This window comes from Patagioenas fasciata, chromosome W (genome assembly GCF_037038585.1).
Source record: "Patagioenas fasciata isolate bPatFas1 chromosome W, bPatFas1.hap1, whole genome shotgun sequence".
NCBI lineage: Eukaryota > Metazoa > Chordata > Aves > Columbiformes > Columbidae > Patagioenas > Patagioenas fasciata.
In genome coordinates, this window is record NC_092559.1 from 45,282,631 (window position 1) to 45,309,845 (window position 27,215).

The 27,215-nt window shown below is 42.6% G+C and overlaps 1 protein-coding gene across 2 annotated transcripts in view; it reads left to right on the forward strand.

Annotated features, from left to right (window-relative positions):
- The window catches only part of LOC136114641 (5'-AMP-activated protein kinase catalytic subunit alpha-1-like), a 78,083-nt gene extending 51,337 nt beyond the window's left edge, over positions 1 to 26,746 (forward strand). For both annotated transcript variants that reach the window (XM_065860066.1, XM_065860067.1), the window contains one exon: positions 24,563 to 26,746. In XM_065860066.1, coding sequence (XP_065716138.1) covers positions 24,563 to 24,807 — 245 coding nt within the window. In that variant the 3' untranslated portion in view covers positions 24,808 to 26,746. The remainder of the gene's footprint in view (positions 1 to 24,562) is intronic.
- Positions 26,747 to 27,215: the final 469 nt, after the last annotated feature.

A 27,215-nucleotide genomic window follows, 5' to 3' on the forward strand; every position in this document is an offset into this window, starting at 1 on the left:
TGGCCATTGTTTGGGGGAGCAGGTGGGGGACATGTGTGACTGAGGCTGCAGGTGAGAACACATCTTCTGGACGGCAGCTATTGTCCCTGGGTCAAAGAGACCCTCATAACAATAATCTTCAGGAGACGGCGGCTGGTTTAGCTGAAGCAGCAGGCGAAGTGCACACAGCAGCCATTGTAAGCAGCAGCCCCCCCATATCGGAGAAACCAGTGCAACACAATGCTTCTCCTCGGGCTTCTCTCCAAGACATTGTCCATGCGTTCTTTCTGTCAGGACCTCAGTTCTCTCAGTTCCTGATGGCGATGTTCAGGCAAATACTGCTTCATCTTTAGACCGACTCTTACACGGCCCTTCTTGTAGATGGGCATCATGTTAGCCAGCATCCAGTCAACCGGAACCTCCCCAGTTAACCAAGATTGCTGATAGATAATGGAAAGTGGTTTAGTGATCACCTCTGTCAGCTCCCTCACCACCCTTGGGTGTATTCTGTCTGGCTCCATAGACTTGTGGGTGTCCAAGTGGTATAGCAGGTCACCAACCATTTCCCCTTGAATTATTTGGGCTTTGTTCTGCTCCCCATCCCTGTCTTCTGGCTCAGGGGACTGGGTACCTGGAGCACAACTGTTCTATTAAAGACTGAGGCGAAAAAGGCATTTAGTACCTCAGCCTTTCCCTCATCTTCTGTCACTATGTTTCCCCCTGCATCCCTTAGCCCTCCTCTTCACAGAATCACAGAATGTTAGGGATTGGAAGGGACCTCAAGAGATCATCTAGTCCAGTCCCCCCGCTGGAGCAGGAACACCTAGATGAGGCTACACAGGAATGTGTCCAGGTGGGTTTTGAATGTCTCCAGAGAAGGAGACTCCACAATGCCCCTGGGCAGCCTGTTCCAGTGTTCTGTTACTCTCACTGAGAAGAAGTTTCTTCTTAAATTTAAGTGGAACCCCTTGTATTCCAGTTTGAACCCATTACCCATTGTCTTATCATTGGTTGTCACTGAGAAGAGCCTGGCTCCATCCTTATGATGTTAGCAATCAGGACAGATAACCACGGACGTAGTTATATGCGGTGCTTTATTTCAGCGCTGGGAAACCAGGGGTTCGCACCCAAAGCTGGCTTCAGCGGTCAGTTTAAGTTGCACAGTATTTATACAGTCCATTCACATACATATTCATATATTCATTAGGATCATTAGGATATGTAATAGTTACTCAACATTTATTGCAACATCAATTGCAACACCTTGGAACTACTTTGATCATGCGCAGTGTCCTCTGGTGGTCTTTCAGAAGGTCTTCAGGATGAAGTAAGTAGTCTTCATCGCTTCTGTCCTTTTCACCTTTGGGTACTGCACATGCACACTACTCTATAATTGCATAACTGCTGACTTGTTCAATTTCCAGAGATACTGTATATACTTCTTCTCATTCTAGGCATATTTGGACTAAGATAAATACTAGGTTGATAAGATAAGAGTATACTCAAATCCCTTATTAGGTAAAACACGATATGCAAAGGATGAATCAGTTTTTGCACCTGTTCCAGAAGGGAACATCTTGTAAAATTGATTTCTGTTACTAACGATGACACTCACCCTTTATATATTTATAAACATTAATGAGGTAACCCCTCAGTCTCCTCCAAACTAAAGAGACCCAGCTTTCTTAGCCTTTCCTCGTAAGGGAGATGCTCCACTCCCTTAATCATCTTTGTTGCCCTGCGCTGGACTCTCTCCAGCAGTTCCCTGTCCTTCTTGAACTGAGGGGCCCAGAACTGGACACAATATTCCACATGCGGTCTCACCAGGACAGAGCAGAGGGGAAGGAGAACCTCTCTCGACCTACTAACCACCCCCCTTCTAATACAACCCCAGGATGCCATTGACCTTCTTGGCCACAAGGGCACAGTGCTGGCTCATGGTCATCCTGTTGTCCACCAGGACTCCCAGGTCCCTTTCCTCTACACTGCTCTCTAATAGGTCATTCCCCAATTTATACTGGAACCTGGGGTTGTTCCTACCCAGATGCAAGACTTTCCCTTGTTATATTTCATTAAATTTTTTCCCACCCAACTCTCAAGCCTGTCCAGGTCTCACTGGATGGCAGCACAGCCTTCTGGGATGTCAGCCACTCCTCCCAGCTTTGTGTCATCAGCAAACTTGCTGACAGTGCCCTCTGTTCTGTCATCCAAGTCACCGATGAATATATTGAATAGTACTGGTCCCAATACTGACCCTTGAGGCACTCCACTAGATACAGGCCTCCAACTAGACTCCGCCCCATTGACCATGACTCTCTGGCCTCTTTCCTTCAGCCGGTTCCCAGTCCATCTCAGTACCCAATCGTCCAGACCTCACTTCCTCAGTTTGGCTGTGAGGATGCTGTGGGAGACTGTGTCAAATGCTTTACTCAAGTCAAGGTAGACCACATCCACTGCTCTGCCATCATCTGTCCACCTCGTTACGTCCTCATAAAAGGCTATGAGGTTGGTCAAGCTTGACTTCCTCTTGGTGAAGCCATGTTGACTGCCCTTCATGACCCTCTTATCCATGATATGCCTTGAGAAGGCACCAAGGATAAGTCGTTTAATCAGTTTCCCAGGGATGGAGGTGAGGCTGACTCCTCTATAGTTACCTGGGTCCTCCTTCTTGCCCTTTTTGAAGACTGGAGTAACATTTGCTTTCCTCCAGTCCTCAGGTACCTCTCCCATTACCCAAGACTTGGCAAAGATGATGGAGAGTGGTCTGGCAATGACTTCAGCCAGCTCCCTCAGCACCCGCGGGTGCATCCCATCCGGACCCATGGATTTATGGATGTCCAGATTACTTAATTGCTCCCTAACTCAGTCCTCATCAACCGAGGCAGACTTCACAGTATCACAGTATCACAGTATGTTTGGGATTGGAAGGGACCTCAAAAGATCATCTAGTCCAATCCCCCTGCTGGAGCAGGAACGCCTAGGTGAGGTCGCACAGGAATGTGTCCAGGCGGGCTTTGAATGTCTCCAGGGAAGGAGACTCCACAACCTCCCTGGGCAGCCTGTTCCAGTGCTCTGTTACCCTCACTGAGAAGAAGTTCTTTCTCAAATTTAAGTGGAACCTCTTGTGTTCCAGCTTGATCCCATTGCCCCTTGTCCTATCATTGTTTGCCACTGAGAAGAGCCTGACTCCATCCTCATGGCACTCACCCTTTATATATTTATAAACATTAATAAGGTCACCCCTCAGTCTCCTCTTCTCCAAACTAAAGAGCCCCAGCTCCCTCAGCCTTTCTTCATAAGGGAGATGCTCCACTCCCTTAATCATCTTTGTTGCCCTACGCTGGACCCTCTCCAGCAGTTCCCTGTCCTTCTTGAACTGAGGGGCCCAGAACTGAACACAATATTCCAGATGGGGTCTCACCAGGGCGGAGTAGAGGGGAAGGAGGACCTCTCTCGATCTACTGACCACCCCCCTTGTAATACACCCAAGGATGCCATTAGCCTTCCTGGCCACAAGGGCACAGTGCTGGCTCATGGTCATCCTGTTGTCCACCAGGACCCCCAGGTCCCTTTCCCCTACACTGCTCTCTAATAGGTCATGCCCCAACCTATACTGGAACTTGGGATTGTTCCTGCCCAGATGCAGGACTCTACACTTTCCCTTGTTAAATTCCATCAGATTATCCCCCGCCCAACTCTCCAGCCTGTCCAGGTCCCGCTGGATGGCAGCACAGCCTTCTGGCGTGTCAGCCACTCCTCCCAGCTTAGTGTCATCAGCAAACTTGCTGATAGTACACTCAATTCCCTCGTCTAAATCATTAATGAATATATTGAATAATATTGGCCCCAGTACTGACCCCTGAGGCACTCCACTAGATACTGGCCTCCAACTGGACTCCGCACCATTGACCACCACTCTCTGGCTTCTCTCTTTAAGCCAGTTTGCAACCCACCTCACTACTCTATTGTCGAGACCACACCTCCTCAATTTAGCTGTGAGGATGCTGTGAGGGACTGTGTCAAAGGCTTTAGTGAAGTCAAGGTAGACCACATCCACCGCTCTGCCATCATCCATCCACCTTGTTACATTCTCATAAAAGGCTATGAGGTTGGTCAAGCATGACTTACCCTTGGTAAAGCCATGCTGACTGCCCCTAATGACCCTCTTATCCCTGATGTGCCTTGAGATGGCACCAAGGATAAGCTGTTCCATTACTTTCCCAGGGACAGAGGTGAGGCTGACCGGTCTATAATTACCCGGGTCCTCCTTCTTGCCCTTTTTAAAGACTGGAGTGACATTTGCTTTCCTCCAATCCTCGGGCACCTCTCCCGTTTCCCAAGACTTGGCAAAAATGATGGATAGCGGTCTAGCAATGACTTCAGCCAGCTCCCTCAGCACCCGCGGATGCATCCCATCTGGACCCATGGATTTATGGACGTCCAGACTACTTAATTGTTCCCTAACCCAGTCCTCATCGACTAAAGCAAACTCCTCCATTGACCTGGCTTCATCCGGGGTCTCAGGGGTACAGGGTTCCCCAGGACATCCTCCAGCGGAGTAGACAGAGACAAAGGCGGCATTCAGCAATTCTGCCTTCTCTGTGTCTTCTGCCACCAGGGCACCCACCTCATTCATCAGTGGGCCTACATTGCCTCTGGTATTAGTTTTATCTGCTATGTATTTGAAAAAGTTCTTCTTGCTGTCCTTGACCCCTCTCGCCAGCTGTAATTCTAAGGAGGCCTTGGCTACCCTAGCTGCCTTCCTGCATCCTCTAACAGCAGCCTTATATTCCTCCCAAGTGGCCAGTCCCTGCTTCCATGACCTGTAAACTCGCCTCTTCTGCTTGAGCATACCCAACAGATCCCTATTCAACCACGCAGGCCTTCTGGCTCCCTTCCTCGACTTCCTACGTGTGGGGATGCTCTGATCCTGAGCATGGAAGAAGCAATCTCTGAATGCAATCCAGCTCTCTTGGGCCCCTTTTCCTTCAAGCAGTCTTGCAAGAAGAAAAGAAACAAAACTAGAGGCCTTTTACTTCAGGGTACTCACAATAAATACTCACTCACTCAAATAAAGAAGTGAGGTGTCATTAATCCCAGGAAGTTTCCTTAGACGGTGTTCCTGTCTAAGGAAAGGTCTCCACTTCACAGACCTGTAGCTCCGAGAAGACCACTCAAAGGGTGTCTTTGGTGGGAACCCCGTTTCATCGTTTGGCCAGATGTGGCTGTGGGCATTACAACATAGTCCAGAAGCTTCTCAGCTAGTCTGAGCACCTCCTTTGTTAAGGACCCTGTCAATTGTCCGAGGGTTCCACCCCTCCTGACCCATCAGTTGGTAGAGGTGAATCTGATTGACAACACCTTGATACCATTCTAGGCGTATATATGTGGGGACAGGCACAGTGGGGCACAGAAGGTGCTAAAGAGCTGTCAACCTCCTCATTGAAAGCTCCAGATTTCAGGGGAATGTGTAACTGCCTCACAATCCAGCCTGTGACCACAGTCATCTGACAAACTCCTTTGGAGTGGTGGTGCAGTCACCTCTTGCCTCCAAAGTCAAAAGGGGGCATTCTGTTGGTGAGTTTGAATGCCCACTGTGGCTCATCATACCTTATGTGTCATTTTCTTGTTGCAAATCAGCCTACAATAGAACAGAATAATACAAATTACAACAATTACCATTATTAACAAATATTGGAGAAAGCTGGTTAGCCATACTAATAAGGAAAACAAACGCATTGAAAGTTTTTTCGCCAGTTAGTCCCCAGTCCAAATAATGTAAATCTGTATCATTCTGATATGCTAGTGCCTCTTCCTTTGGTCTCTTCTGTTTCTTTGTTGCCCTCTGCTGCAGGGACAGATGCTTTATCTCTGGCATTAGGTCGTGCATCATGTTTGTCCAACTCGTAGAAACGTTTAACATATTTCGCAGGAAGCCACTTTGGTCCTGTTGGAAGCAGAACACAAGCATACCCCCTTCCCCAGGTGATTAACTCTACAGGCCCTTGCCACTGACTGTTGTGCAGGGGATCCCGGTATAAAACCTTTGGTCTCTGAGATAGTGAATCTGAAACATGGAAGTGTTTTTCCACTGCTGCGATAGAGGAGGGAGGCATAGTACGATTCAGAAAATTTAAAGTATATGTTGCATTGTCTAATTGTTCTTGAGGCATCATATTCCCCCTTTTTTGTTTTAATAACATCCGTTTCAGTGTGGAACGCACCTGTCAATAATAACCTGTCCAGTGGGAGAATGTGGAATACCTGTGACATGTGAAACACCCCATTGCTGTAAAAAAAATTGCGTGGATCTAGCAGTGTATCCAGGACTGTTGTCAGTTTTAATCTGTTGTGGTACTCCCAGCATAGCAAAACAGCGGCTCCAGTGACACTGAACATCTCTGCTTTTCTCACTTTTATGTGCAGATGCACAAAGCATACCTGAAAAAGTATCTATAGAAACATGTACATATTTCAAATGGCCAAAAGATGAAACGTGTAACATCAGACTGCCAAATGTCATTAGCTGAGAGTCCGCGAGGGTTAACTCCAAGGGAGGGCGAGCTTGTAATCAGACCTTGACATTCCGGGCAAGAGCGCACTGCACTATGTCTCTCCGCTTGCTCAAGAGTGAGACCAAACACCTTTTTTAAGGCAGCAGCATTCTGATGGAAGAAAGCATGTGAACCCCTGGCAGACTGGAAGCGGACTATAGTTACAGTATAAGAATCCGCAACTGCATTACCTTCAGTTATGGGACCTGATAAAGTTGTATGAGGCTGTATATGAGTAACAAACAGTGGGTGTTTGTGAAGCTGTGATGCAAACATATCAAAAAGTTGCTGTTGTGAGATTTCTTTAAGAAAAGTGGAGGGGATGCGCTGTAGGACCTTGAATACATACTCAGAATCACAAACCAAATTTAGAGGTTCCTCCCTAAAAAGCTCTAAGGCATGCAAAACTGCACCAAGTTCCACTAATTGGGTTGAGCCTTCAAAATTTTATCAGAATGATGCCAATCGTTATCTTCATGCCAGACCACTACAGCTTTATGAGACTTCCGTGAACCATCAACAAAAACTGTGCGAGCATTTGGGATAGGACCGAAAACAAGTACGGTCTGTGGTCTGATATCAAAGACATGCAGATTTTGAAGCAATTTACATTTAGGCATGCTAAAAGCTATGCTGTTGTTAGCAATCAGGACACATAACCACGGGCGTATTTATATGCGGTGCTTTATTTCAGCGCTGGGAAACCAGGGGTTCGCACCCAAAGCTGGCTTCGAACAGCTGATTCAGACTACACCTTATTATACAAGTTAGTTACATACGTATTCATTACAACCCCTGACAACCATTAGCATATTCCACACCTATTCTAACACAAACTTCCTATCTAAAAGATGCTATGTTTATCAGTTATTTTCTAAGGTACCAACTTCAAAAGAAGATATCGTAAATCTATATCCTCCTTAAGAATAAGGCTCGGTTACAGTTACCTGCCTCATAAGAATATACCATAAATCTATGTCAGCTTTAAGAATAGAGTTTGGTTACTGAATACAAGAATTCTATGGTTACAGGGCTGGTTGCTATCTTAATATTAATCCAACTGTAACAGATCCGGCGATATCCAGGGTATAGCCAGCGAAGGCCCATCCTGACCTGTTCCAGAAGGGAACATGGAAGGAAACATCTTGTAAAGTTGATTCTGTTACTAACACTGTTAAGAAAATCAGCTAGCGCAATTTGCAAGGACAGAGATTGTGAATAAAAAGAAATCAAAATCTGCTTTCACAAAAGGTACATATATGACAGATGGATCACGGCCTACTAAAGTCTGAATCCATTCTCTGCCTTTTTTGATCAGAGTAACAATCAATTCCGGGGGCTCAGTAATAGTTTTACGAAAAGAATTGGGCAAAAAAAATCCATTCCGATTATATCAGTCTGTATTCTCATCATACTGTCCTGCAATAGCCACAGGTTGTTTCTATGTTGTAGCTATAAATAGACAAATCTGCAAGTCCAATCGACTGCAGTTAGCTTGTAAGGTTGTCATAAATTTATTCCTCAAAGTTTCTAACTCCATTTTGGCTGTCATATTTATTGGATATTGTTTTCCCTTACCGGATCAAAGTCCTGTTTCAGTTCTATCAGTGTAGTGTTTGCTTTACCGATGCTTTGGTTGCCCATACTAGTGGAAATACAGCATCCGAAATTTCCTTGGAGATTTCTCACTTGCAGCAAGCAGATCTGCACCATCCAAGCAGCTTCTTGTGGGACATGCAACTAAACAGAATTATCAGAAAACATTATTTGAGATTACAATTTACTTAACAAATCTTGACCCAAAAGAGGTATAGGGCTTTCTGGCAAATACAAGAATTCAGCTGTTAAAACTTTGTTCAAATTTAGCATTCCATTGGTTTCAAAAAATGATCTTTCTTTCCCACAATCGCAAAAACTATCACGGTGAATTTACTAAGAAGTCTTTTACAACTAGTTACCACAGAATAAGTCTATTAACAAATTTTTGGTTTAATTTCCCAGTTTCATTAGAACTACAGATCTGCTAGTGATGCCTTTAAATTTCACTCTCAGATTGTTCTATTCAGTATTACAACATTGCTGCGGTGGGGGGGAGAGAAAACCCCCTTTCACTGCTTTAAAATCGGGTAGCCAGGTTTTTCTTTTTTTTTTTTTTTTGTTCTTGTTGCAGTTTAGATACAGGCAAGGCCACGCAGGTGGCGTTAATTGCTGGTGCTAAGTGGGAGCGCCCAGGGAGCTGAGTTTATCTTGCAGCTTGACACAGGCCTGAAATTTATGTTGAAACAGTACAGCACAGGCCTGGGATATTTTGCTTTTTTATTTTCCCATTTCATTCCAGCCATAATACACTCTATATGCAATTCTAATTAGCTGAGCAATAGTTACATTCCTCAGCCCCATTTACCGTTTGTAATGTCTTGCAGATGTCAATAAACAGCATATTAACTCTCAATCGATTACTTCAATTTTCCTAGATCCAAATCAGGTCATATTTTAGCAACTTTTAAATACAACCTCCTCTGAGTTCACATCCATCATAGCATGTAGTTTTCTTTCCCATACCTCCAACAAACACATAAATTCTCTGCGAATCAGAGTTTAACTACTTAAATTCTTTTCTGGTCTCCAAATTATTAAATAACAATAAGAGCAATTACTCTGATCTAGAAGGATGTATCCTAAGGGGGAGCAGGGTGATATTTTAGTAGCGGAACCGGTTCCCATTTTGTAATTATCTCCCCAAACAAAGTTCTTTTGGTACCAAATATAAATATGCAAATTAAAATGCTGAACTCAGATATGCAAACCAAACAACAAGTTCGAATATGCAGATGGATCACAGTTACATTAATTCAAGACAATATCTTGATTTTAGCATTGCACCTTTGAACTGCTTACTGCTCAGCCAGGTAGAGGTGCCGCTGGGTCTTCCTGACAAAACAGGTCAGTGCGCGGTGGAGCCCAATCGGCACCCGCCCCCCCTGCGACCGCAGCAAGCTGGCCTGGGCAAGGTTTTTATTAGTGTCTCATCTGGTGCGCTATAACTGTTATCCCAAAACCAGGATTCTTTACTTGGTGTGCATACAAAAGAGCCAAATCCAGCACATCGAGATGAGACACAGCCTATCACAGAGTTGCGCAAGTCTGGATATTGGAATAAAGCTAGCATGCTAGAAAGAAAAGTAACAGCTGTCACACACAAAATCTTATCACATTCACGCAGTAAAGAACTGAATTACTCACGATCTTCTGTATTATCACAAAACGCACATTTTGAGTCCATAGATTCTCATGATTTAACAGTCTATGAACTTACTGTACCATATAACAAAGACCTATTAAATTGTAATACGCTTAAGCAGATACCTACAAAGAAAACAGGTTAATAAGGAAAAGTATCTCGCAGAGTTCAGCAAGTTTTCTATGACTTGTGTGTTATCAGTTAATTCTCTCCCAGCTTGTTGAAGTTCAAACCGTTCTGCCTGTAAAATTGTCTGAAATGATTCAATGATCTCTTGTAGAGTTTTATTTTTGTCCTGCTCTTCTCGCTTTAGAAACAACAAAGTGTTATACTTCAAGGTTCTATTCTCTGAACACTTTTCCCAATCATCGAACTTATACAGCAGCCACCATTAATTACAATATTTCTTCATATTTCTTCATATTTCTTCATATGTCCAAGTGCTTTCCTATGTTCTAAAACACCTCCCAATACCAATTTCTTAGGAACATGACTGAAAACAGTCATTCCTGACCCCATCTCTTAAGTAAAAACCATGAGAAGAGGGAGGGAGGAGGGGGAAGCACGGGGCGGCTTGTGGCGCGAGTGGGAAAAGTGGGGAGAAGGCTTACAGTGCACTTATACAAACAATATCACAAAGAAACAATTGTAACAACAACCAATAAAACAATTAACTCACATTCCTGACAAGCTACTTGATTTTCAGAAAGGCAATACACAGAAGCAGGTATTCCGTCATGTTCTGGTGGTTGTTATGGTTTGTAAGTAACTGGAAAGGCGAAAGAAAAATCACCATGCTCCATAGTCTTTTCACGGCATTTTGCATCACCCCTTTGTGTTCTGCTGTCTTAGTCATGAAGGGGTTACTGTGTGCTGTATAAGCATCATTAAAATCAGGCAAAAGAGGTACTGAGGGCAGAGTTTTAGACTCCTGACCCAGCTCCACACAAATTCCAGCCTTATCTGTGATGGCATTAATGATGGATATAAAACTGACTCTTTTTTGAGATCTACAGAGTCTGACTCAAAAGGATGAGTGCTGTCAAGACTCAAATAATTAGCAACCTGCTCATTTGTGTTTTTCTGTCCATCCTCCCCTGTTTGCCCTTGCAGAATGTGCTCTGCCGACTGCAACTGCGATAGTGCAGAGTACACAAATCTCCAAGTAATATGTAAACTATTGGGAACTGAATTCTTTTGTAGCTGTTCCTCGACTTGTCTCGAAATTTTACTGTCAAACATCCCCTCACTCAGAAACCAAAACACAATTTTCTTTCACCCATACCAGGAGCGAAGCTATCTGCTTCTCAGAAATATGATACTCAGAAGAACGTACTAGCTGCAATAAAACCTGCAAATACAATTTATGTTCCTGAGAAGCGACCTGCCCCATACTAACGCAATCCCGCAGCTCTCTCGTTCAACAAGGACTGCTTGTCCCTATCTATACCATAGGGATTAATGTGGCCACAAATAAAATTTACTCACCTGTCGGATTGCGTGGTCACCGCAAACAAACTGCTCGATGAAGAGCCTCCAGGGGTCACACACTCACATGGGGCACCATTTTCGGCGATTAGGATCAACGCATACCAGGATGCAGACAGAAATTCACACAGAGGCAGAGATCTTGTTCAGGAAGGAGCGCAGAGCCTGGCCAAGCAGAGAGCTGACCTAGACCTAGGCCACCTTCTTTATTCACCATTGAGAATTTCTAGGATTTACAGGTACGGACATGGACTAAGATGTTTACAAAAGGTGTTTTTCCACTAATTGTTATTAAGAACACACTAAACTCATGTGATGTTTGTCTCACTTGTATTTCCACTCATTCACAGACCAGGTCCAAGGACATTCACACATCCCATGCACTTGGGGGCGGTTATCCGGCCCAAGATACAATTGTCGTGAGTCTGGGCTATAACTTTTTACAATTATGAGAAACGTACTTCAAAGTAATCTGTCCAAGCCTTTTATATATTTTATATATTCATATATATATTTTATATATTTTTATATATATTTATATATTTATTTATATATCTGTCTGCCTGTTATATATTATTATGTTAGTATCATGTCTTCGACCGTTCAGATGGTCATGTTAGTATTGATCTTCCTTTATCATCCAGATGGCTGGAACTGCACATCTTGCTTTGCCACATTTTGTTTTCCGACAAGTAGTGCACCTCTCCTAGTTGGCTCCTCCACCATTTGCGTCAGAAAGTTATTGTCAGTGCTCTGGAGGAACCTTCTAGACTGTGGCTGGCTGGCTGAGTAGTCCTTCCAGCAAACATCAGGGTATTTAAAATCCCCCACGACAACCAGAGCCTGTGACTGTGAGGCCACTCTCAGCTGCCTCTAGAAGACCTCATCAACTTCTCCATCCTGATCTGGTGGCCTGTAATAGACACCCAGAACAGTATCACCCCTGCCAGCCTGCCCGTTTATTCTCACCCACAGACTCTCAACTTGCTCTTCATCCATGCCTGGACAGTACTCAATACACTGTAGTTGCTCTCTCACGTAAAGAGCAACTCCACCACCACACCTGGCTGGCCTGTCTTTCCTGAAAAGGACATAGCTATCCATGACCACATTCCAGTCATGTGAGCTGTCCCACCATGTCTCTGTAATTGCCACAGGTCATAATCTCCTGCCCTAACACAGATTTCTAACTCCTCCTGCTTATTCCCCATGCTGCCTGCATTGGTGTACAGGCATTTCAGGGAGTGAGCTGAGCACCCAGATTTCACCCTAGGGGGATGGGAGGCCTCCCAGTCTTCATCAACTCTAGAGTGATGCCCCATTGATGCAAGCCCAGCTACAACCCCATCCCCCTTCGAGTCTAGTTTAAAGCTCTCCAAATGAACCCTGCTAATTCCTGTCCCAGCATCCTTTTGCCCCTGCGAGAATTGCGAGAATAACCTTTCTCGTGTATCACTGAACTGGTGTCTTGTAAAACCAGCCGTTATCAAAGAATCCAAAGCCCTGCCTGTAACACCAGTCTTGTCACCAATCATTTATTGATTGGATTTTTCTATTCCATCCTATGTCATCACCCAAAAATGAAAGGAAGGAAGAGAAAATCACTTGAGCCCCAGACTGTTTCACCATCCGTCCCAAGACCTTGAAATCTTTCTTCATTCCCGTCAGACTGCGGGATGCAGCTTCCTCTCCATCTGTCTGGAAGATCAGCAGTGGGTAGTAGTCTGTTGGGTGCAACAGGTTGAGGAGTGTCCTGGTGATATCCCTAATCCGGGCTCCGGCTAGACTACAAACTTCCCTGTGATGAGGGTCAACTCTGCATATTGGGCCCTCTGTCCCTCTCAGAAGGGAACTGCCTACTACAATTACCCTTCTTTCTTTCTTATCTGAGGCGGTCTTGAGGCGTGGGGTCAACTGCCTCTTTCTATGTGACTTTGTAGGCAGACCTCGCACCACCTCCTCACCCACCTCTTCTTCAAGATCCAGGGCCTCATACTTATTATAGAGGGGCACCTGGGAAAACAAAGCAGGTAGGGAGGGGGGTTGCCTGTGACTCTGAACTGGAACTTGCTTCCAACCCTCGTCATCTTTTCGGTCCCCTACTGCGAGGGTGAAAGCTCATGGACTCCACACAATTCAATATGAATTTCAGCGATGCCATTTATTTATTCCAAAACAAGCGTCCTTATATATGCAGTTATTTCCTGATCGATCACGCGTCCACGCTCAAAGCATGCATTAGCTGATTGGATATTGTCCATGATCAGGAGCTGTCCACGTGCCCGAGTCTCACTGCTAATAGGTCTGGTTAATTTACATCTTGTTGAGGCCCTGAGGCCTCACTCCCACAGCAGGTGCTGTTTTTCAGCCTTTGAGCTGGCCTTGAGATTCCTTTGACTAGTTCAGAAATAAATCTCCATCTAATAGAAACCCATCCACACAACAACCTCAAGAAAATCCCTCAAATCTCCCACAATTACCCCTTTATGTTTTTGAACCAACCAGGCGTTGTTTATAACGCGTGGAATCATCTTTGAAATACACTGCAGCATACAACATATGATTAACAACAATGATTACAGTTACATATAATGTAGCTAAGCCTTACATAATAAGATCAAAAAACTACCCACCATTTGTCAAACCCTAATTCTACTATAACAATCTTATTAACGTGCTGGTTTAGTTTGTCTAAAATACTATGAAAAGAATGATTAAACAAGTTAATACAATATCTTTCTCTTAAATTCATCACAACCATGTCCTTACAAAAACAACAAAAATCCATAGCAACATGATTTTGAAGTGTAACATGCCTAATACCATCAACATCTACTATTAACTGAGTTAGTATCTCAGAAGTTAGATTAGCCTGTTAAAAAGACTAATAGCTTAACTTTGATATGTCTCCTAAAGCTTTACCAGCTACTAGACTAGGGAGAAAGAGTGCAGTAGATACTATGGTAGGAATGTCTCATAATTTTACCTCATTTTTGCATTGACTATCTAAGTGTACTATCGCACTTTTGGCTCTCCTGCTGTTTCCTCAAATTGCCATTCTCCACAGAAGGTACACCACCTGCTTGCTAATGGGCTTCTAGACCACCAGGTCTGTGAGCATCTATAACACTGAATTAGGATCCATGGTTTACATCTGAAGCAGTCCTCACAACTTATCTCCCTCCTGTCCGTCTGCATCTGTTAAGTCTTTGTTGTCTTTATTCAGCCGTGGCTTAACCCATTTCCTGGGAATCCACTTCAATCCTTGGCCTGTAATGAGACAAACATAACCTTTTCCCCAGGTTATCAATTGATGTGGCCTTTTCCATTTACCATTACCTAGTGATCTGATCATAACTAATGTAGGTTCTTTCTGATTTAGCATGGTTTTGGGTCGTACTTGCAAAGTGTTCCATCACAGGGCAAATTTCAGCTGCACCACTTAGATATAAGTGATTCATCACATACAATGCTTTTGACAATTGGTTTTGTGGTGTTTTCCCTACTTCTCCCCCCTTTCTGTTAAAAAAAAAAAAAAACAACACAAAAACAAAACCAAACCAGTTCAGAATCAGATACGTGTGTTGGATCTTGACTACGTACTCAGAAGCACAAACCAAATTTAGAGGTTCCTCCTTAAAAAGCTCTAAGTAATGTAAAGCTGCGCCAAGTTCCGCTAATTGGGTTGAACCTTCAATAATTTTTACAGAATGATGCCAATTGTTATCTTCATTCCAGACCACTACAGCTTTATGAGACTTCCCAGAACCATCAACAAAAACTGTGCAAGTATGTAGGATCAAATTCAAGTATGGTCTGTGACCTGATGTCAAAGACTTGCAGGTTCTGCATCAATTTGCATTTAGGCATGCCAAAAGCTGTGCTATTAAGAAAATCAGCTAGTGCAATTTACAAGGATGTAGATTGCAAATAAAAATCAAAATTAAATTTCACAAATGGTACATGTATGACAAAAGAATCATAGCCTATTAAGACTTTAATGAATTGCCTGCATTTCTTGATCAGAGTAACAATCAGTATATCAGTCTGTTAGCAATCTCATCATACTGTCCCACAAAAACCACAGGTTGTTTCTATGTTGTAGCTATAAATAGACAAATCTGCATGTCAAATCAAATGCAGTCAGCCTGTAAGGTGGTCATAAATTTATTCATCAAAGTTTCTAACTCCATTTTGGCTGTCATATTTATTGGATATTGTTTTCCCTTACCGGATCGAAGTCCTGTTTCAGTTCTATCAGTGTAGTGTTTGCTTTACCGATGCTTTGGTTGCCCATACTAGTGAAAATACAGCATTTGAAATTTCCTTGGAGATTTCTCACTTGCAGCAAGCAGATCTGCGCCATCCAAGCAGCTTCTTGTGGGACATGCAACTAAACAGAATTATCAGAAAACGTTATTTGAGCTTACAATTTACTTAACAAATCCTGACCCAAGAGAGGTATAGGACCTTCTGGCAACTACAAGAAGTCATGTATTAAAACTTTGTTCCAAATTTGGCATTCCATTGGTCGCAAAAAACACCCTTTCTTTATTTCTCTCCCATGACCTCAAAAACTAACATGGTGAATTTACTAAGAAGTCTCTTACAACCAGTTACCACAGAATAAGTATAAAAAAAAAAAAAAAAACAAAACATTTTTGTTTCATTTCCCAGCTTCATTAGAACTATGGATCCCCTGGCAATGCCTTTAAATTTCAACCCTCACACTCCTTGATGTAGTATTACAGTTCTCTAGCAGTAACATTGCTGAGGGGGGAATAAAAGCTTCCTCTCACCCCCATCTGAGATGGCAGGATCTCCAGCCCAGCATGAAAACAAATCAGTTCGAACTCCATATCAAACCAGCCTGGGTCCACTCCACACCCAAATCAGTACCAGTCTGACCCAGAGAAGCACTGAGCACTCTGACCTCCCCAAAGCTGACCAGTGTGAAAAGACTGACTTCAGCAAGGAGGTAAAATTATGAGCTCTTTCCCCAGATGTGTCAAAACCTAGGAAACAAGACAGAAGCAAAAAGAAACACCACCAACAGCCCCTGATTCAAAGCTGAGAAGCAACACAGTGCCACAACAAGAATGGATGACAACAGTCCAGGAAAAAAAAAAAGACAGAGGGGGGGAGTAAAGCCCCCCTTTCTCCGCTTAGCAGCGGGAAAACAGGTTTTTCCTTTTTTTTTTTTCTTCTTTCTCTTCTTGCTGCAGTTCAGATATAGCCAAGGCCACGCAGCTGGTGTAATCGCTGGTACAAAGTGGGAGGCTCTGGCAAACTCCTCGATTGCAATGACCTGAGTTTATCTGGCAGCTTCACACAGGCCCGAAATCCATGTTCAGGCACAGGCCTGGGATATTTTGCTTTTTTGTTCTGCCATTTCACCCCAACCATAACACACTTCATACACAATTCCAGCCAGCTCAAGAGTTGCCACACTCCTCAGCCCCATTTACCTTTTACAATTTACAGTTGTCAAAAAACAGTATATTAAGCATCAATGCATTATTCCATTTTCCTAGATTCCAAATCAGTTCATATTCTAGCAACTTTTAAATACAACCTCATACAATAGCAAGTTCACATCCATCATAGCATTTAGGTGGTTGGTTGCGGGTTTTCTTGGTGTTTTCTTTTTTGTTGTTTTTTGGTTGTGTGTTTTTTTTTTTTCAATGCAAAGCAGAGTTTAACAATTTAAATTCTTTTCTGGTCTCAAAATTACTAGATGACAACATAAGCAATTACTCTAATGCACAAGGATGCATCCTAAGGGGGAGCAAGGTGGAATTTTAGCAGTGGAACCGGTTCCCATTTTGTAATTATCTCCCCAAACAAAATTATTTTGGTACCAAATAGAAATATGCAAATTATAATACTGAGCTCAGATATGAAAACCAAATACCAAGTTCAAATATGCAGATGGATCACAGTTACACTAATTTAAGACAATCTCTCAATTTTTGCATTGCACCTTTGAACTGCTTACTGCTCAGCCAGGTAGCATTGCCACTGGGTCTCCCTGACAAAACAGGTCAGTGCGTGCTGGAGCCCAACCGGCACCCGCCCCCCCTGCGACCGCAGCAAGCTGGACCGGGCAAGGTTTTTATTAGCGTCTCATCTCGTGCACTACAACTGTTATCCCAAAACCAGGATTTTTTACTTGGTGTGCATACAAAAGAGACAAATCCAGCACATCGAGATGAGACACAGCCTATCACAGAGTTGTGCAAGTCTGGATACTGGAATAAAACTAGCGTGTTAGAAAGAAAAATAACAGCTACTACACACAAAATTTTGCCATCACATTCACTTAGTAAAGAACTAAATTACTCATAATCTTCTGTATTATCACAAAATGCACATTTTGAGTCAACGGATTCTCATGATTTAACAGACTGTGAACTTATCATACCATATAACAAAGACCTACCAAAATTGCAACATGCTTAAACAGATACCCACAAAGAAAACAGGTTAATAAGGAAAGCATCTTGCAGACTTTAACAAGTTTTCTGACCTGTGTGTTATCAGTTAATTCTCTCTCAGCTTGTTGAAGTTCAAATCGCCCCGCCTGTAAAACTGTCTGAAATTATTTCTTGTCAGAGTGCTTTCCTATGTTTTAAAACACCTCCCAATACCGATTTTTTTTTTAGGAACGCAACTGAAAACAATCATTCCTGACCCCATCTTGCAAGTATAAACCTTGAGAAGAGGGAGGGAGGGGGGGAAGCACAGGGCTGCTTGCAGCGTGAGTGGGAAAAGCGGGGAGAAGGGTTTACAGTGCACTTAAAAACAACTAGTAAAACAATTAACTCACATTCCTGACAAGCTGCTTGATTTTCAGAGTGGCAGTACACAGGAGCACATAATATGTACTGTAAAACTCGCAGATAACATGCTGATAGCAAACATTAGCATTCTCTACTGCTAATTTCAACGCCAGTGCTTCCTTAACTTCTAAGTTTTCAACCTGTTTATTGATGACCTCTTGAAGGTGGTCAATAAATTGCATGTAATTCTCATTGGGACCCTGATTAATAGTTGCAAATGATTTGGCTGCTTTGTTGGTTTCACGCACCTCTCTCATAACTTGATATGCAAGGTCTGCTGGCTACCTCAGGATTTCAGAAACTAATCGCGCCTCTAATTGTGGTGTGTCAATTAGTGTCTGTTCCAAGAGTTGGGGAATACCTGCCCCTTTCAACGAATCCCCATCGTTCTGTCCTAAATTATCTATAGCTGTTACATTGCATAGGTCTAATTTTGCTTGAGTTTTTCATGGTTCTTATCTGATCTCGGGGCTACTCGTACACATACTCCTTTAACTTTTCAAGAAAATTCTGCAAACCGTCATCCTCTTCCGAGTCATCAGATAACACAGACTTGAACGGTGCTGGAGAATCATTAGTAACAGGGGGGTTCGGAACAGTGCACATTCTCGCCAATACTTTCTAGCATCATAATTATTCATATAACCTGAGTTCCCAAGCGCAGACCCCTTTCCTGACACGATCAGCGTGACCACATTGCTGACTGTTGGATTCACTCGCTAATAGCTGATCTGATCTTTCACACAGTTCTTTTGCCCAGTTCTTATCCGGCGACTCCTTCTGCTCTCTCATGGAAGTTGGAGGATTAAAAGGCAGTAAAAGCAGATACAAATTGGTAAAAGGACTTATCTATGACTTTAGCATTCTCAGCTTTCACAGGTTCTTTGGGCAAGTTGTCTGATTCCAATCCTTTGGACTTGCTGTTCTCATCAGGGTTGGGTAATTGAGTAGGAGGACACCCGCTCGGCATTTTTCCTCCCCCCGCCCCAGACTGCTGAACAATCGGGTGCTGAAAGCACAGCAGAGGATGGAGTAGAGAAGGTATCAAAGACACGAACCGAGTAAACTTCACAACGACTTTCAGGATTCTTATCAGGCTACAAAAACTCCAGTAGCAGCAGACCGTTCAGCCTTAAGGTCTTTTAAGGTAGTGATTATAAGCTTCCATGTAGTCACTAATGATTTAGGTTCTTTATCTCCATTGCTGACTTTATCCCATAATTTCTGCCCTATATTGTCCCAAAGTTCAAGTTTAAGTTTTGAGTCACTAATGCTCATAACAGTCTTTTCAGATTTTAATTACTTCACTGTAGTAATTATCAGTTTCCAGGCGTTTACAAGGCCGAGAATATATTTTTCACAGCGACTAATTGCCTTACACAACACCGTTCCCACTTTTTCCCAAGTCTCTATTTGAAAAGCTCCTAACAGATCAGCAGGAAACCCATTGCCTCTGCACCAAATTAATAGTCTTTTGAGGTTACTCTCCTCATACTTCACCCCTCTCTTAGAGAGAATATGCAAGAGGAGCCGCAGTATTTCTTCTTCTTCTTTAAAAATATTCTGCCATATCTCCTCTCGCCCCCAGCTTCTTACCTCTTTGGGTGTCCGTTGCAACGATATCGGATCCTTTATCCCTCCTTTGTTTCTTCTCTAGCGATCAATCAGGAGTCACGCAGCCCGCAGACTACGTCCCGGTCATGGTCCAGCCGAGCCCTTCCAGCTGGGGCTCGCTCCCCGCAGCAGTCGTCCGCCTTCCGTAAATTCTCCTTACGGATCACGTCGGGGTCACCACTTGCGAGGATGAAAACTCATGGACTCCACACAATTCAATATGAATTCAAGCGAGGCCATTTATTCCAAAACAAGCCTCCTTATATATGCAGTTATTTCCTGATCACACGTCCACGCTCCAAGCATGCATTAGCTGATTGGATATTGTCCATGTTCACAAGCTGCCCACGTGCCCGAGTCTCACTGCTAATAGGTCTGTTGATTTGCATCTTGTTGAGGCCCTGAGGCCTCACTCCCACAGCAGGTGCTGTTTTTCAGCCTTTGAGCTGGCTTTGAGATTCCTTTGGCGAGTTCAGAAATAAATCTGCATCTAATAGAAACCCATCCACACAACAACCTCAAGAAAATCCCTCAAATCTCCCACACCCTACCTCTGCCTAACAGCGACAGGGCAGGGGCTGTCTTGGTTCTTCCCCCTCTACCTGACAGGGCAGGGAGTCCATCACCTTTTGGGGGGTATCCCACTGGGGCCTTTCTGAGTGGCACACCAGTTGATCTCCTTTTCACACTCCCTGATGGACCTCAGTGTCTCAACCTCCTCCTTAAGTTTCACAACCATACTGAGCAGATCTTGCACCTGCTGACACTTCACGTAGGTAGAATGCTACCCTCCCTTCCCTGGCAGCAGGCTCTGGCACTCCCTGCAGTCAGACACCTGAACAGCCACGGTTCGGGGCAGGGCCTCTGAGTTGCCGCAGTCTTTTTGTGACAAGCTCTCTTTTTGGAGGAGACCATGATCGGCAGCGGTCTGGGACACTGACAATAGGTGAGAGTGTCTAACAAGCAAGGAGTGACAACCTCTGTACCCTACTGCACAAGCTATCACACCCGCTGCTGCAGCACAGTGTGGCTGGTACTCACCTGCGTCAGAAGCTGGTTGCCCCTCCCAGTGCTTGATGGGCAGCGATGCGTCACTGCCCTCTCGGAGGCTTTTTCAAGGTGAGGGGCTAATTTGGGCTAAGTTGCTAATATTTTTATAGAAACATTTCTTGTTGCCTTTTACAACGGTAGCCAGGCCCATCTCTAATTGGGCTTTGGCCCCTCTATTTTTCTCCCTCCATAACCTCACAGAATTCTTATGGGGAGGAATCAGGCACTACTGGGTAAAGAACCACTATGTGCTGGTTAATTTCCCGTATATCTCATACAAAGCGATATTCTGTGTTTCTTCATCTAATTTATTTTTCTATACAAGCAACTTCTAAATAAGTTCTGTAAGGACCAGTATACCAAATAATTTAATATCCCCTCCCAAGTTCTTGTGCACCCCCATCCTACTCGCTTGTGGGGTGGTGTGAGAAGCAGAAAAGGCCTTGACTCTGTGTAAGCACTGCTCAGCAATAATGAAAACATTCCTGCATTATCAACACTGTTTTCAGCACAAATCCAAAACATAAGCCCCATACTAGCTACTCTGAAGGATATTAACTCTATCCCAGACAAAACCAGCACATTCTCCACCCCTTGTTCCATACCATTTATGTCATGCTTGGTTCCCACACTATCCAATGCATTGTTATTACTCACGATCCCCATTCCCATCCTTTGATATAATACCCAAATATAATTCCCTTGGTCTATGAACCATCCCTGTGAAATGTCTGTCAAATATCCACAAACGTCCACTGAGTCCATGACTTTGGACTCCATTTGTTATGGTGATCACTCAGGATGGGAGAGGTGATGTGATGCATGGAGTTATTGGGCACCAAAGCCAGCTCAGATCGGCACACTACTGTACTTGCACTGCTTCTTTTAAGGCTCGTCCTCCATTGGTTCAGGTGGTTCCTACTATAGTAATTCCTATAACATGCAACTCAAATCATAGGTTACAATAACTTAAAGGTATTTTCATTACAGTCTCCACCCCTGGTCCCTTTGGGCCAAACCATAGGTTTTAACATTGCAATGAACTCTACCCCTTGCCCCTGCTCTGGCTTGGATTTATCCAGAGATTGCAGTCCCTTAAGGGTGTACCTACTCCAAGTGGAGCCTTATCTATGAGCCACAGTCTATTTAGGGGTATATCTGCTGCAGTGTAGACTTATCCACAGCCACAGTCGCTTTGAGGTGCACCTGTTCCAGCATGGCCTAATCCATGGACCCCAATGCCTTCAGTGGTATACTTGCTCCAGTGTGGCCTTACCCACAACCACAGTCCCTTCAGAAGTAAACCTGCTCCAATGTGAGTACCTGCTCTGCTGTGGGCTTATCCATGGCCACATGCTTCAACATGACCTCATGCACAGCCACAGATGCTTCGAGGTGTATCTTCTCCAGCGTGGACTTATCCTTTGGCCACAATCCCTTCAGAGGTATACCTACTGTGGAACAGACATAACCATGGCCACAGATGCTTCAAGATGTACCTGCTCTGGTGTGGACTTATCTATGGCCACAGATGCTTTGGGGTGTCCCGCTCCCACATCTACTCATCCACAAGTCACAGTCCCTTTGACTTGAGTTCACCCTGGCATTCCAGACAGAACAGCAGCAATGCCTTGGCCATCTGCCAGCCCAGGTGCATGGCTATTGCTGTTATAGAAATGTTTCCAAGCACAGCAGAGTATGATAATAAGCAGCAAAAGCAAGAAGAGGCCACTAACGAGCACAAGACTCTAATTTATAGTAAGCCAAGCAAGCCCCATGGCAACCACAGGAGCCTGTCCATTAATAGCTAAACAACAATAACAACTGTCAATTTGATCTAACACATTCCAATAAAATCTGTCATTATCTTGAACCCTTTATGCCCCATGTTGGATGCCAAAAAGGACTGTTGTGGTTTAACCCCAGTTGGCAACTGTGCACCACACAACTGCTTGTTCACTCCCCTCCGGTGGGATGAGGGAGAGAATCAGAAGGGTAAAAGTGAGAAAATTTGTAGGTTGAGATGAAGGTAGTTTAATAGGTAAAGCAGAAACTGCGCACGAAGCAAAGCAAAACAAGGAATTCATTCACTACTTCCCATCGGCAGGCAGATGTTCAGCCATCTCCAGGAAAGCAGGTCTCAGTCATGCATAATGGTTACTTGGGAAGACAAAATGCCATAACTGTGAATGTTTCTCCCTTCCTTTTTCTTCTCACAGCTTTATATTGCTGAACATGACATTACATGGTATGAAATATCCCTTTGGTCAGTTGGGGTCAGCTGTCCTGTCTGTGTCCCCTCCCAAATTCTTGTGTACCTCCAGTCTACTTACTGGTTAGGTGGCGTGAGAAGCAGAAAAGGCCTTGACTCTGTGCAAGCAGTGCTTGGCAATAACTAAAACATCCCTATATTACCAAAATTGTTTTCAGCACAAATCCAAAACATAGCCCCATACAAGCTTCTATGAAGAAAATTAAGTCTATCCCAACCAAAACCAACACAAACTCCAAGTTGGATACCTTCCTGAAAATGGGGGAGCTAATATAGATTGGCCATAATGCTTTTTTAAGGGCATAGTAGACTAAAGCAGAATTACCTACAGCCAATGGAGTACATGAAATCCCTAGGAAAACATGTGGCATGGAAAAAGGATTTACTGGAATATGGCTGGATTACACTATAGGATAGATATTACAGTATAGGATGGATAAGGCTGTGTCTTGTGACAGTTTAACCTGATCTGACTTGCCACTGCAGTTCTTGCCTTGTTCCTTCTGACAAGTGCTTGTTTAGATCTAGTAGTATTTGATACAGGGGATGAATCACTTTCCTGTACTGACCTACTGCAGTACAGGACAAACGCCATCCCTTTTGGAGGGGAGATGACTGCTTAAAGCCATGCAGCTGGGAGAGGGCAGCCTGCTGCAGTTCTGGCCTCAACTCTTGAGGAAATACAACCCAAGGGCATGGACTTGGCATCTCTCTTCCAATAGTGAAGCTGATTTGACTTTTCCTCTGCCACAGCTAACTGTTCTTTTTTCCTCTTACTGAACTATAGTTTAAAGTAGCTTTGATGTGAAAAGGCAACCTCTCCTATGTTCACTAATTTATCCTGGAAATAACTTTTTCTGATGGCAGGTATCAAAACTAATGTTGAGTATTTAAAGTAAGAATAAAGAGATTTCAGCAGAACAGTACCTTCAGTATGAGGAGAAAATACTTCCATCTTAGAAGTAAACTGCTGCAGCCCAAATGCATATTAAGGGGAAAAACTACCAAAAATGAAGGATAAATTAATGTAGATGCTAGCAATTAATGCATCAATGAATTATAATAAAAATACAAATAGCAAAGTATAAATAACCAACAAGAAAGAAAACAAATATAATAAAATAAACTCTATGCTACCAAAAGCATCTACAAAATGTTTGAACTGTTATTTGACTTAACCTTATGATGCTATCCTGTTTCCGGTTTAAGTTTAAACTAAATCAATTGAACTATTAGGTGCTGAAACTAGTTCATGAAAAATATGGTGAGTGCTGGTCTAAACTAGATCAGATAGTCCTGGAGCACAGTTCAGAGCACAAGAATAATTTGCATAAGGACATTTGATTTTGTGTTTCTATATATATAAATTTTTATTTTGTATCAACTATATATAGTTTGCAAAAGCTGTTTATGTATTAATCCAGTTTTAAAAAATAAAATTAGAAGTGTGAGATGTTTGCTGTTCCTATGACTGATTTGATACTTATAACTAATTTTCCTCCTCTCTCCACTTGCCCCCCAGATGAAATTACTGAAGCAAAATCTGGGACTGCAACTCCACGGAGATCAGGTTCTGTGAGCAACTGTAGATCCTTTCAGAAAGATTCAGATGCTGATGCACAAGGAAAATCTGCAGATATATCCCTTACCCCATCAGTGACCTCTTCGCTTGACTCTTCTAAAGCTGACTTAACTCCAAGACCAGGGAGTCATACGATAGAATTCTTTGAGATGTGTGCAAATCTTATTAAAATACTTGCACAATAATTTTGAAGATGGACTTATTTCTTTTACAGTAATAAGCATGCCTAAATCATAGTCAGATGCTTCCAGTTATAATCCAGTTAAATTAACAAAGGCGCTGAAAAAACTAGCCACAGAATGCAATTTGCAGAGGGATTGGAATGATTATGAGCAGCTATGTATATTATTTTGAACCTGGAGTGAATTCTGATTGTTTGCTGTACAATACCATTGTACAGGTACAGGAAGTCATATGCCCTTGGGGCAGTATTCACACTTTACAGTGATTGCATATTAGACTTCAAGTTACATGGACCTTCTTGATTTTTTTCGCTAGTAATACATCTGATTCACTGTAAGTAAATGTACACTTACTAGTTCAAATGACTGAAGTATGACTTGTTGGTCACCATCTACAATTGTGCCTCAGTTGATCAGAATTCTCAACATCTAACAATAATGTGTTAAAACTGCTGTGATTCCTCCCCCTTATTTGATAGTAAATGATAAATAGTTTAATGAATTATAATGTAATAATGGCTAAATTTGATGAAATGCATGCAAATCCAACCAGGTGAAAAATGCATGTAGGTGCTCTGTAATGCACTAAGGGTGAAATTCTGTGGGCTGTAAGTAGAACAATTGAGGCCACAACAGTGGTAAGAGACTTAATGCCAAGAAGACTTGGCACCCTGTGGGCTGAAACAAAATGTTACTCTGTGAAGAACTGTCAGCAGGTCCCTGATCTGTGCAGATTCGCTAGCTCATACCTTAGTGCGGTAGCAGCATAGCAGCTCCCTATCACTACTGCAGGCTGAGAATCCTGTTCCTTATAAACATGTGCATGTGGTTAAGAGCACAGCCCTAAGGGCTCTTGCATGCTATCCCAGAATCTAAAATTTACCGTTTTTAAAATATATGTTAAAACTTTGATACAGCTGTTTATATTGTATGCTAGCTTATAATATATTATAATATATAGGATTCACTTTGCAGTTGAAACTACATATATAGGTTTAGGTTTTCCCAAGTCACCTTTATAGTGAACTCTGCCATTTAAATTGTGACATTAGTAGTTCAACTTTTCAGTTGAACATTTAAAACTGATCATGACAACTTGACTATTAATATTAAAAAAATTTTCAGCAGTAGATTGCCATTACAAATGACATAAATCCTTCTGCGTTTATGGTTTTTGCAGTGTTTTAGGAAGAAAATTGAACCTTAAATGTTAAAATCACAACTAATACTTGCACAAAAACATATAATCTCTCATAAATTTGATGTAATTATTCACAGTTCCATTTCCATCTAGCAGTAATAGATGTAAACATTAAAGAATAAACTGTATGTCATAAAACATTTAGTTTTGCATTCAAGCATGAGCATTCTCTTAAAAAAAACCTTCATGACCTCAGTTTCAAAGATTGTTCTCCCAGTTAGGGACTGGAAATCAAGGTATTAATATGAGTAGTGAAACCTAGACTTGTAAAATTAATGGGGGTTCTAGTCAATGACTAGTTGAAAACTGCTAGCTACAGCTTTAAGAACAGTCTAATCCAGGCCAGCTGGTTTCAGTTCAGAAGTTCATGAATATGCACAGCACAGAATTTGAAGAAACATAAAGCTGCTTAACTCCTGAAGCTACTGTAGCTGCGTTCTGAACTGGGCACTGGTGTGGTCTGCCTAGTATGTAGGTACAAGTTAGAGCTTCAAGTTTTTATCCTCGAGTGTCACACACAGTCCCTGTAACGCAAAGTTGTATTACTGTATCTCAAAGTGGAAGATTTTTCTTAAATAAAGCTTTGGGTTTAAACTCCTGAGACTGAGATGTCAACATGAGGGACCAACTGCAAATCCTACTTAAGTTGGTTATTTTTTAGCCTTGTAAGAATTGGTTCTGATGTACTGAATAAATTGGTATACTCATTTTCGTTACCCTTTTATTTTGAAATTGTTAAATATTGCACTTGTACAATATAACAAATGCATAGTTTTTGTGTTTTGTTTTGTGTTTTTTTTTTTTTTATTGCAGTAGTTCCTCATCTGGAAGTGGTTTGGGATCACTGAAATGGTCTCTCGCATATGTCAAACTAAATATTTGCAAATGATATCTGCTTCTGGTTTGCAAATTTTTAATGCTGACCACAAATGCAAGGTGTCAAGGTGCAAATAGCTTTTAATTTTTATATACTTTTTTGGCCCTCTTGTGCATTAAGGCAACCATGGCTTTTACTTTGTCTTGATGTCTGGAAGTTAAAGTAAATTTCTGGCCAGAGTGTACTGTATGCATAGTTTTAAATAAAGTAAATTTTATTGGTATGATAAATCAGTTTTGATGGCCAAAAGTTTCCTGATGGAAAAGAGTCGGGGTTTGTTTTTTGTTTGTTTCTTTGTGGGGTTTTTTGGGTTTGTTTGTTTGGTTTTTTGAT